The sequence below is a fragment of the Taurulus bubalis genome (assembly GCF_910589615.1).
Source record: "Taurulus bubalis genome assembly, chromosome: 1".
Lineage (NCBI taxonomy): Eukaryota > Metazoa > Chordata > Actinopteri > Perciformes > Cottidae > Taurulus > Taurulus bubalis.
Genome location: NC_136589.1, coordinates 29,394,293 through 29,405,069, shown reverse-complemented (window position 1 = coordinate 29,405,069; position 10,777 = coordinate 29,394,293). Strand labels below are relative to the sequence as shown.

General features: G+C 41.2%; 2 protein-coding genes across 3 annotated transcripts; one reads left to right on the top strand and one right to left on the bottom strand.

Moving 5' to 3' along the window:
* cpdp (CPD photolyase) lies at positions 1-5,166 on the bottom strand. The gene is made up of 10 exons (XM_079217772.1): positions 5,041-5,166; positions 4,473-4,789; positions 4,233-4,381; positions 3,353-3,535; positions 2,960-3,118; positions 2,211-2,409; positions 1,237-1,389; positions 992-1,113; positions 738-897; positions 1-653 (listed from the first exon to the last, which is right to left on the bottom strand). The coding sequence occupies exons 1-10, from the start codon at positions 5,061-5,063 to the stop codon at positions 505-507; spliced, it is 1,614 nt and encodes a 537-aa protein (XP_079073898.1). The 5' UTR covers positions 5,064-5,166; the 3' UTR covers positions 1-504.
* LOC306736178 (UAP56-interacting factor-like) lies at positions 4,698-9,022 on the top strand. 2 transcript variants are annotated; one of them, XM_079217784.1, is made up of 10 exons: positions 4,698-4,741; positions 5,259-5,504; positions 5,686-5,826; positions 5,935-6,098; positions 7,022-7,170; positions 7,469-7,541; positions 7,690-7,751; positions 7,942-8,016; positions 8,217-8,343; positions 8,497-9,022. In XM_079217784.1, the coding sequence occupies exons 2-10, from the start codon at positions 5,432-5,434 to the stop codon at positions 8,596-8,598; spliced, it is 966 nt and encodes a 321-aa protein (XP_079073910.1). In that variant the 5' UTR covers positions 4,698-4,741; positions 5,259-5,431; the 3' UTR covers positions 8,599-9,022. The 2 variants fall into 2 exon arrangements, with proteins under 2 accessions (XP_079073910.1, XP_079073909.1); XM_079217783.1 differs by having other exon boundaries at positions 5,932-6,098.
* Positions 9,023-10,777: the final 1,755 nt, after the last annotated feature.

The window sequence follows — 10,777 nt, the reverse complement described above, 5'->3', positions numbered from 1 at the left end:
CAAGTGAACAGAAAAGCGTTTAGTGTGAAAAGATGGCTTTTAAGAAAGAGGAGTCAAACCCTCAGAGATCTTTTAAAAGAACATCATGCATCGTGGAATCAGTTGTTGCAACACTAAGATCAAACATGGCATCTTGTGTGTAAAAAGCAATTTAAATAGAAAAAAAACAATGGGTTCAAACAAGTAATATAAAAGTAGCATAAAACAGAGCAAAGATGTAGCTCTTTCTGCTCAATAAGTAGGCAGCACAGCTCATGTTAGACAGTTACCTCCGTCAGCACAGTTGCCGTTGTTGCTCCCACATTGAGCACCATGTGGAGGCAATCCCTCAATCATAGATATGAATTTGGGATTAAGATCCTTTAAGCAACATGTTTAGGACAAAACAAGCAGTGAAGAACAGAACAGCATGCAAAAAAGGCTGTACAAACACTCCCTGAGGTAAAGATGTCAGAGATTTAGGCTATCAGCAGTGTATTCGCATCCTTGCAAACAGTTTATGCTTCAAAGGTTTTTGGGACAGTATTTTCTCTCAAATCCGGCTACGTCAAACTTCCGCAGGCAGCCTTTGTAGTTCATGAAGCGGATCTTTCCGAAAACTTCTCTCTCTCCCCAACCCCGGTCATGGATGCCACAAATAGACCACATACAACCTGCAGGAGGGCGACACAGTGGAGAAGACATGAATGTGTGAGACAAGTATATTCAATTAATCAGTCACTGAGAATTGTCCTCACCGACAAAGCCGTTGGGGTCCTGGCCATCCAGCTCATAGCGATCGTTTAGGTATAGAGCGATTGAGAGTGCCTCCTCTGGTGAAGATGTCCACTCTAGAATCTTTTTGGCCCAGTACATCCTCAAGAAACCATGCATCTTCCCCTCAGCGACCATCTGGTACTAATGGAGACAATGTGACATAAACAACAGTAAGAAACAATGTTTTTACGATAACAAGGACTGGTGAGCAATGTTCATTTGAATAAGATGGCACCTGAGCACCGTTCCAGAGTTTGTCATGCGTCTTTGCTTTCTCCAGCTGCTCACGCGTGTAGAGATACTCCCTTTTGTCTTTGGCATGATCTTTCAAGGTCTTCTGAGCCCACTCATACGCACCTGAGCAACACAAACACACGCATATATAATACATTTAAAATAAAAAATATAACTGACAACTTTAGGAGCTGAATCATTTTAAAACGTACTCTACAAGCTATCAATTTAGAAATTCAAACTGACCCTCCACAGAGTCATATTTCTTGTTGTAGAAGCAGAAGTTGTCCGACAGCTCTCTGCGAACAACCAACTCCTCGATGAAGGAGGCGACAGAATGACCTGCAGACTTCCCACTGTGCTGAACTTGCTTCGCCACACGCTGGGCTGACAGATGGCCTGATGAGGAGTATGAAGAAGAGATGGTTGAAGGATGAAAAAAAAGGTACATAATTAAAAGGCGATGGTCAAAGAGTTGGTATGAGTAAGTTTTAAAATTAACCTACACTGTGATCTGATGTCAGGGTCATTCACTTTAAACTAAGGATGTATAACATCTCAGCACATGAAAAAAAAACACGGGTATGTTGATGCCTTGAGTGACAACCAACCTTTTCATAAAACTTGCAATGGAGTTTGATAGCGGTCTTGACAATTATAAAAACGGTAACAATTGGATAATGAGTTTTCTGTTATAAAAAAAAAGAAGAAAGTGAAACAAGCTCTCTTCTGGTATAAGAATCATTTAAATTGTTGTGCTATGCAATACTTCTAATGCAGTACTGTATCTGTTGTATCCATTATGAGTCAGATCAGAGTAGGATCATGAAAGCTGTTGTGAAATGTACAGATTTGGTCTTTTTGGAGTTTAGAGCAAGCTTTAAATTAGAAACAGAGGTTTGAGGGGCACCTATATTGATCCTTGTGGGACACCTATCAAGCATTTGGAGACTTGATTTTAAACCATCGGCAACAATAGGCTTCCAGAAGGTTGTGGCAGTGAGTGTAGTATAACCAGGTCTGAAGCCTGATTGCAGTGGCTGAGTGATCTTTATCTTCCTCCAGAAAAATGTATGAGAATGTGAGTCAACCACTGATTCTAAGATTTTAAACAGACAGTAAAGCCAACATAAAGTCCAAAGTTGTTACGGTCATAACCATTTCCCCCTCCAAGACATGCATTAATTCACACCGACAATTTTTCTCATGGTACTACTGACCAAAGCGGATCCAGGGGGACAGCTGGCTGAGGGCAGCAGTGTTTGGGTCGTTGCGTTTAGTGTCAAACAGTTTTAGGCGTACATCAATAAAGGACTCCAACATGGCCATCCCTCCCTTGGTGCCTGGCTGTGCCCACTCAGTCTCTCCTATTGATCGGTCAATCTGCAGGGAAGTCAGGGTTTTGTCCCAGTCTACTGGCTGTAAGGGGAAGGTGGGTGAAAACAGAAAAAAATAAAATCAGCAGCGGTCAGAGCTGACAGTGGTGAGCTAAATTATACACTCTGGTTTTGTAGAACTGTAAACTTCAAAGAGGTGAAGTTGTGATCCTTTCACCGTGCTTATGTTACAGGAGGCTCACACTAGTGAATTGCAGATCAATAACATCACTGCAGCTTTAATATCTAGTGCCGGAGAGGAAATTTAAACTTTGACTGCTTATATTCACTCATCAATAAATGATGTGCAGAGGAGAGGAGAAAGGAAATGCTTTATTGCAGCAATCGAAACTCCCTTTCAATGAGCTCACCGAGTTTTATTTCGCTAGTATTAATTTTTGAGAAACACTTCCAAGGCAGTGATTATTTTTAAGAAAAGACAAAATATGATCCTGTAGTCTTAACCAATTCAAAAGTCATGAATGTGACATTAAAACATAAATGCAGGACTGCTTGTTTTCTCTTTACAATAGCATATTCACTTTTATTTAGAACAATTTGAATGTGCCCTTCACTGTTACTACAGCACTTACTTTGGCAGTTCTTGTGGATGTGTGAGCGTGTTTCTCTACGAGAGAAAACTCTGTGAGGAACTCCGGCAACAGCTTTGTGATTTTCCCTCTGATCGTCCTGGCGGCATACTCAAGCTTAGGTGATGCGACCCAGCAGGGGACAATATTGTGGGCATCAACCTGTAAAAAAGAAAATTAGGTCTTTCACTCGTATATCAGATAAAAATAAATAAATAAATACTGACAGCAACTCAAGAGCACAACAAAATCAAAACACATAAAATGTGGGAGAGGTCATTTGCATTGTTTATGTAAATATGTATTTCTTTGTCAACAGGACAAGAAATCAATTGTCAGCATAAAATACAGAATGCAGAGCATCTTATCAACACTCTCTTGAGGAAAAGTTTTTACCTGAATGAGGGGAATGTCCTTTGGAAGATTATTTTTAACACCCTCCAACCACTGCAGTGGCTCTCTGAGGGGGGTGAAGTCTGTCACCACTGCCCCCAGGCCGCGGTCAGAGACGAAGCCAGGGAGAATGTCCACCGCTGATCCATGCAGCAAGTGGAACTGGATGTTTAAGGCTTTGCATTCCTGTTTGGTTTGGGCAGAACAACAAAGTGTAATAGACCTGGTTGTGGGTAAAAGTGCCAAGAAATTGGATCTCATGTATAGAATTGATTTGACTTGTGTGCCTTTTAAATGCCCCCTCAAGCATCACCCATAGTATTTGTAACAACTGACGTTTTTTTAGTACTCACCTCACAATAGCTGCAAATATAGATTATTTTATTATTATTATTATTATTGATGATTCTATGAAACATCTTTTACTTAACTCATTACCATTATAGTCCAAAATGTCTCTCCCAATTATTGAAAGCCATGTCACCGATGGTATTGGTCGACCATGTAATATAATAAAAGTAGTAAAGAAGAAATGTTTGGCATTTTTAGTTTACTTTCCACTTTAACAATTAACACATTATACAATGTAGATGTTTAATTGGCTGTCAATAAAATGATCAGTAATAGGATTTAACAAAATAACAAATGTCAGATTGTCTTCATCTTATACATTTAATTCACTTTTCTTTTCTTTTTAAAGCAATGCATTTTTGTGGAGCCTGCAAGGGATTGGTGGCATCTGATTGATGTACTAATATAACAATATAACATTATAATGTAGGATTTGTCTGTCAAACAAGTGAATCGAGACAAACTGACTAAAGCACTAATATAATTTATGGCTATACTCTTCGCATAAAAAAGAAAAACATGAAGTCAATACCGTTGCAACTTCTTCCAGACCTTTCAGCATGAAGCTGTAATGTCTCAGAGTGGACAGTTCGGATTTTGGGACCACTAGGCAGAAGCAGACGTGCAGTGGAAGCTTCTCCTTCAAAGCAAGCTGCTGTGCATGAACCAGCGCCCAATTATCTACAACATGAAGGGAAGCGCACACAGAACATGTTATACAAGCCAGTAAAAGCCTCTTGTTGCTTTACTGTTTGTTGTTTCATGCGTTTACCTTGTACTCTGTGGTCTCTTAACATCCAGTACAGGACACCCTCGGAGTCCTGCTTTATCTGTTTTGTGTCAGATACAAGGCGGAGGCGCTTTTTGTTGAATTTCACCTCCTTGTTCTCCGTCCTGTGCTGCTTCAAAAGGTCCTCCAGCCAGCCTCCAGCGCTCGTGTTCTTCTCCTTCATGGGAGCCAACTTCTGCTGCTTAGCACTGGGCCCTTTAGCAGCAGCAGACGCTGACTTGCGTTTTTTGTCTGACATGATGATTTGACTGGTGAGTGACTTGGTCAGGGGGCAGAGTACTGAAGTGGATCTCTGATTACTGTGGACAAGAAAGGTTTGCTGTAGGGTAAACCACAGTAAAACATGATGTAAAGACTCGAGGTAACACGTGTCCGTTAACAAAACATGACAGAAACCTTCAAAAAAACGAAAACAAGCGTATGTTGGGAGACAGAATAAATGAAGAAACACTAGACACATTCAATAGATAAAGGCCAGCAAAACCACGACGACGCTAGGCTAGAGAAAGCTATCATTCAAATGACTGGTGCTATGAATAACTTAACCTACCTCCTCCAAACGCAGAGCAACATACAATGAATACAACTTGAAGTACTGAGTCTGAGTCTGACAGGAGTATTTCAAAGCTAGCCAGCAGCAGGAAACGGCGGGCGACGTTTCAGCAGTCAAGTTGTGAGAAACACGTTGGCGAGCATCGTATTTCCCTTTATACAACCAATATGATGTTTTGTAACACAGTTTTTGTTGTATTTTACTACATTTCCCAGAATGCAGATGGAATGTCTCTACGGGGCATGCGCAGCGCCGTTTACGTCCAGGAGGGTGGTGTGGCGCGTTGGTCTGTTGTAGCGTAACGTTAGCCTTAAAAGGGACGAACAGTTAGCACGGCAGCCAACTATCTAGTTAGTTGTGTAGGCTAAGGCTTGTCGTGCTGTAAATTATGAACAAAGGGGATGCTACAGCAGCTCGGTGGAGAAGACCAGTGGTTCCCGACAAAGTCGACATGTCCTTAGGTAAGTTCCTCGATAGCAACCAAACGTAACTAACGTCAACGTTAGTTAGCGTTAGCTGCTCACGAGTGGGAGGCACGTCCATATCGGGTGGCTGTCAGATGCTAGCTTCCTAAATATATCACATGCGAGCACTCAGACAGACGCCTTTTGTTTATCATTGCTTATGTGATACATTTAACAGATGACATCATTCGGCTGAACAAAAAAGAGCAACAGTTAAAAAGAAGACAGGCCACTGTGACCCGCCGATCAGTCAAAAAGACGGGCGGTTTCAACCAAGGGAAGGGAGTAGCACCAAGAACAGCTGGACCCGTCCAGAGAGGTGTGTGCAGACGCTTTCTCGGCTGTTGTATGCGTGATTGGTAACCTTTTTTTCTGTCGAAAAAACTCCGTGCATGCGTAATGTCGCTAATATTATCTTTACCAGGAGGCGGTGGCGTGCCCCGAGGAGGAGCAGCTAAATTAAGAAACAGAAGAGTCCCTCCCCCACCTGGGCGACGACGGGGTCAAGGGGTGATCACGGGCCTAGCAGCCAGGCGACCAGCTGCCCTGCTGAAACGACTGGGCACAATTAACAGAGCAGCAATCAACCAGGTAATGAAGGACACACTGTAGTGCCCAAGATGGGGACATATTACTGATAGTAGCCTCGGATATCGGTCTGATACCTCATTGTAGACAGCTGGCATCAGTGGCATGTATGCTAGGATCTTATTAACGTTAACGAATATTTTTTCAGACTCTATCATTACAGGGGTATCTGTAATGAGGTATGGAGTCTGTACAAGAGGATTTTGGAGCGTGATTACAACGTCTGTCTTTCAGTATGGATGTTCAGTAGAAAGTCCTTTCGCTTGCTGAAATGAAAAGTATAAAACGTATCACATTTTTTAGCAAATTTAAAGTTAAACAAACGTCACCATGTGGGATCCAGAAACTCCTCTTAATCCTGTTATTGTTATCTATTCAAGGTTAGTAGGGCTCAGAATCTCAGCAGATGTGATTTAAACGTTGAACTGCCGTAGCTGTTATGTTAAAGGTATGTTTTATATACTTGGTTCAGTTATGTCATCTCACTTGGAGATTCATTGCTTTTTCTCATTGTCATGAAAGTTATCTTTTAAATTCTAAATATTTCCAAGTGCATACAAATATTTAAGTTTGCTCTCTTTTAATGATAAAGTGACTGTTGTCCTCTGACCCAAGTATTAAGCCTCATCACACTTTCAGGCAGTACTAAATGAATCCAGCACAGTTTAATTTGTATTAAATATGGTTTTATTGCAGACTCAAACATATGAAAAGAACTTCTGGAAAAGGAAATTGCATAACTAACTAATCCTCTACCTAAAAAGATTGACCTATTCTGATTGGTTTCTTACACCTGTGTTACACAGTACCATGAACAAACATTGTTGGCTCTTGCTGTCTATTTTTAGAAGCGGTGCAGCTTTTCAAAAGTGAAGAAACCTTTTGGTTTTACTGCATCTCTACTTCACTGCACTTCCGTTTTGCAGAAAACAAGACAGAAAACAAAGCCTTTCAATCAACACACTGAAGCCCTGTACAGGAAGCAAGAGGTACAGAGGCGGCCGTACAGGCAGCCGGATCCTCCAAGAAATCAGAATGCAACATCGGTCAGGAGACTATTTCAGCTGCGAAGACGGTGAGAACTCCTTCATATAAACTTGTATACAGTACAACGGTGCACTTGCGCTAATGTGTAGTTTTATCTGAACACACAGAATTGTGGTGGAAGGGCCCAAAGTCAGGGTGTCTCGAGTATGTCATCTCACACACACAAGACTCGGTTTGAAGAGGTTTAATCTAAAAAAAGTAGTTTGAATCCAAACAGGTGTAGAGAAATGAATGTGCTACTTTATGTGGTTGACTGTACGGCGTCACACGGTACACTAAATGCACAACTGTATGTTCAGTACTGTTTTTGTGTTGCACTCCTGCAGACCACTGCCGCCTGTCCAGCAGACTCGGAGGGAAGCACGCCAGGCCACATTTCTTTTTCACAGAGGACTCAAGGTACATGAGGGGTTACGTGTGACATCGAGAGTTGTTAAATATAATGCATTTACTGTATATTTGTGCATTTTAAAAGTTAAATCTATCTCCAGACTAAATCTAAATGCAAGTATACCACTTTGTTTATTCCTCTTGTCCATTGCTCCAGGTACAGGCCCAGGTGCAAAAGACAAACCTTTCCAGTCAAAGTCCTCCAGTCAGAACTCGGCAGTGAGTATTCTTAGATGTCACAGTCTATTTTTTTCTCTATTTGTTAAATTGCCTAATTACCTTATCAGTCAGTGGCATGTATGAAGAAGAAAAAAATCACACTGATATTTATCCTTTTGTAGTAGACCATTGTTTGCCATTTTATAGTCTGTGTTGTGTGACTCAAAATAATCATGTGTTTATCCACCAGGTGGCGCACATCAGCAGCCAGCAATGGCATCTTGACTGTTTCAATTGACAACCCCACAGCCAGGACTCAGCCTGAGTAAATATCACAATCCCTGCAGAATCTTTGCACATTTAGACTTTTTAACATCATTTAGAAAAAGCTTTTATTTAAAAACATTTATTATTTATTCATTTATAATAGCGTAGGTATTGTATTAAACACACACAAGGAAATTTGGAAATATGCATGTTGGTTATAACTTCTACGCCAAATAAAAGTGACTGACTTCTTCGTAGGCTTCCCTCTGCTTGGACCCTGCATCCCCCAGCTGCTGTCGCTGTGCCGGTTAAGATGGAGATAGTAGAGAAGAAAATACCAAAAGGAGTGCCTCTGCAATTTGAAATCAACAGTGTTGGGAAACCGGTGAGAAAATGCTACTTATATTTCTGTTTACTTTTAATAGACTGGCATAGGACCCTTGGCCTATACACTGGCATAGTGTTGGTCCCCACATTGTCTCAAAAAGATTGCTCAAAGTGTTTCTAACGACTCTCTGGTGTACTTTTCTTTCTCCAGCAAACAGCAATCACCCTGAATGAGAGATTCCGCATCCTTAAAGATCAGCGCACCACCACAGCACAGAGCGGCAAAGGCAGCCGATTTGTTACCGTTGGTTAGCCGGCAAAGAGCCGGAGGAGTACATATTCAGAAGCCGGTTTGTCCTGCAGACGCAGTGATCCCCAACTTCCGGATGGGATGTGCTGACCTCCTGACTGACTTTACTTAAGGGAGGGAGGATAACGGTGGGACACCAGTACAACTGTGAGAAGTGTGTCAATGGAAGACTTTGTTGTAAGTCTCCATTCATTTTCCATGTTATTGTACTCCACTGTTTGCATTGTGGATGCCCTATACCGGGAACGAGGGAGCTTCTCTCCCCCCCAGCCCCCCCTCCCCCTTGGACTTGGAACTGTTGACGCATCATAAAGAATGCGTGCAAGTATTTCTTTTGAGAGGACCGCTATGCATTTGTTGGGGTGGCACGTATGTTCTAAACCTCTAGAATTGTTTTGTAATGTTTCTTCAATAAATGAGTTTTGTTTAAAAGATATGGTAAACTTTGAAGCTTCAGTTTTTAGCACACTGACACACAAGCTCCACCCTCTCCTGTAGTCCAACAGTGCCATCTGGCTGTCGAACATAAACCAACCACCTGCCTTCTATTTCTTTGAGAAGCACTTACAAGTATCCAGAAAGTTCAGCAATGCATCTGTAGTGTAGCTGGTCTAGGTTGTTGGGTTTATACATAAAGTTGGCTCATACTACTGGTACTTTCCAGTGAACGTTAAATGCTTGAAATGCTCTTAAAACTTTGTAAAATGTATTTCATAAATGGAACTTTTTAACAAGAAACTTGATGTTTTGGAATCTGAATATTGCTTTTATTTAAATACATTAAAATTTGCAATGTAACAAAACTATTGGCATATGAAATTCAAACACCATTTAAGGAACAAAACATGGCTCACTTCATTTTTCTCTGTGACTAGTGTCAGTAACACTAGGTTATTTTTCTCTGCGCTCCGTATCATTTGCCCCATTTACACTGTTCACAGACTGTCTTACAATAAGAGTGCTGAATAAAAATGAGGTAAGAAAGTGGTTTGAAGATTACAGATCATGCAGAACATGCTGAACAGCAACAAAATATTTTGTGAAGGAGGAAGTAACAAAAAAAAAAATACATGTGTGCATTTAAAAATAATCAATTTACACAGCTTTGCATCTTTGGTTACAAAGTAGGTTGAATGATTTCACAGCTTTCCCCCCCTGGAAAAACATTGGGAGAAAAGAAAAAAAAGATGAGGGGGATGATGGCAATACTAATTCACTTTTAGATAAACAACCAACAGAATTTAATCTTCATCCAATAAATTCTGCAGGCTCACATTTAGATTTGATGTCAACGGGTGAAGTGTCACCCATCAAGGCTCTTAATACTTTATATTATACAAAAACGTACATTCATACTCGAGCTATGAATTGGCAATTGCAGAGTATAATTTGAGTTAGTGTTAAACATTTGTCAGATGTTTTTTTTTTGCCTACCATTTTAAACAAAGCGTTGCCCCTGGCGATTCTGTTGTAACACTGCAGAAGCGGAAACGAGCCAATGGGTTATGTTAGACAGGTTTTGTGAAATTGTTCATTTATGAGAATAGCAGCCCTGTAATAAATAAAACACTTAACAGTAGAACTCAAAATAATGATGCAAGAGTTGGACTTGATGTAAAAGTAATGGCAGCGGTGTGGCGCTCCGAAAAACAGACTCCCACGTTTTACTTTACAACATGAAACGGCAAGGCTAAAAATACCCCTTTTCCCACTCAATTATCTCATTTAAAAAATAATCGCTCTTCTGACAATCACTCCGTTTGTCCCTTCTGTGAGTTGAAGCACTCCCTTTCCATCACCCACGGTTTGAGCAGGTTTCAGGTCAGGTCGCGAACCGGTCTGGCCTGGTCCAAGAAAAGACATCCTGTCCACGAGCTTGGACCCAGCAGTCGACCACTCCGGGAACACAGCCAAGATGAAAACAAACACCCCGACCTTCCCTGATACTCTGTCTCTACACACACTTTCTCTGTCCAAGTCGCTCTGTCGCTCTCCCTCGATGATTGCATTAACACTGGAAAGGCCCACAGTACAGATGCATACACACTTACATTCCAACACCAATTCACAGTCGCACTTGCTTGCTCTCTCTCTCACACTCACACTCACACACACACACACACAGTACTTTGTGGTCAAGCTGGTGGCTAAGAAGACAGTTTTTTTTTATTTTATTTTTTTT

What these genes read in the sequence shown, in the direction of transcription:
- cpdp (XM_079217772.1), bottom strand. Translation starts at nt 5,063, where the DNA reads ATGTTGCTCTGCGTTTGGAGGAG. An exon ending in AAGAGACCACAGAGTACAAG is followed by an intron (nt 4,382 to 4,472) that starts GTAAACGCATGA and finishes TTCATGTTGTAG; the next exon opens with ATAATTGGGCGCTGGTTCAT. An exon ending in AGGACATTCCCCTCATTCAG is followed by an intron (nt 3,119 to 3,352) that starts GTAAAAACTTTT and finishes TCTTTTTTACAG; the next exon opens with GTTGATGCCCACAATATTGT.
- LOC306736178 (XM_079217783.1), top strand. Translation starts at nt 5,432, where the DNA reads ATGAACAAAGGGGATGCTACAGCAGCTCGGTGGAGAAGACCAGTGGTT. An exon ending in CAAAGTCGACATGTCCTTAG is followed by an intron (nt 5,505 to 5,685) that starts GTAAGTTCCTCG and finishes TACATTTAACAG; the next exon opens with ATGACATCATTCGGCTGAAC. An exon ending in TTTTTCACAGAGGACTCAAG is followed by an intron (nt 7,542 to 7,689) that starts GTACATGAGGGG and finishes CCATTGCTCCAG; the next exon opens with GTACAGGCCCAGGTGCAAAA.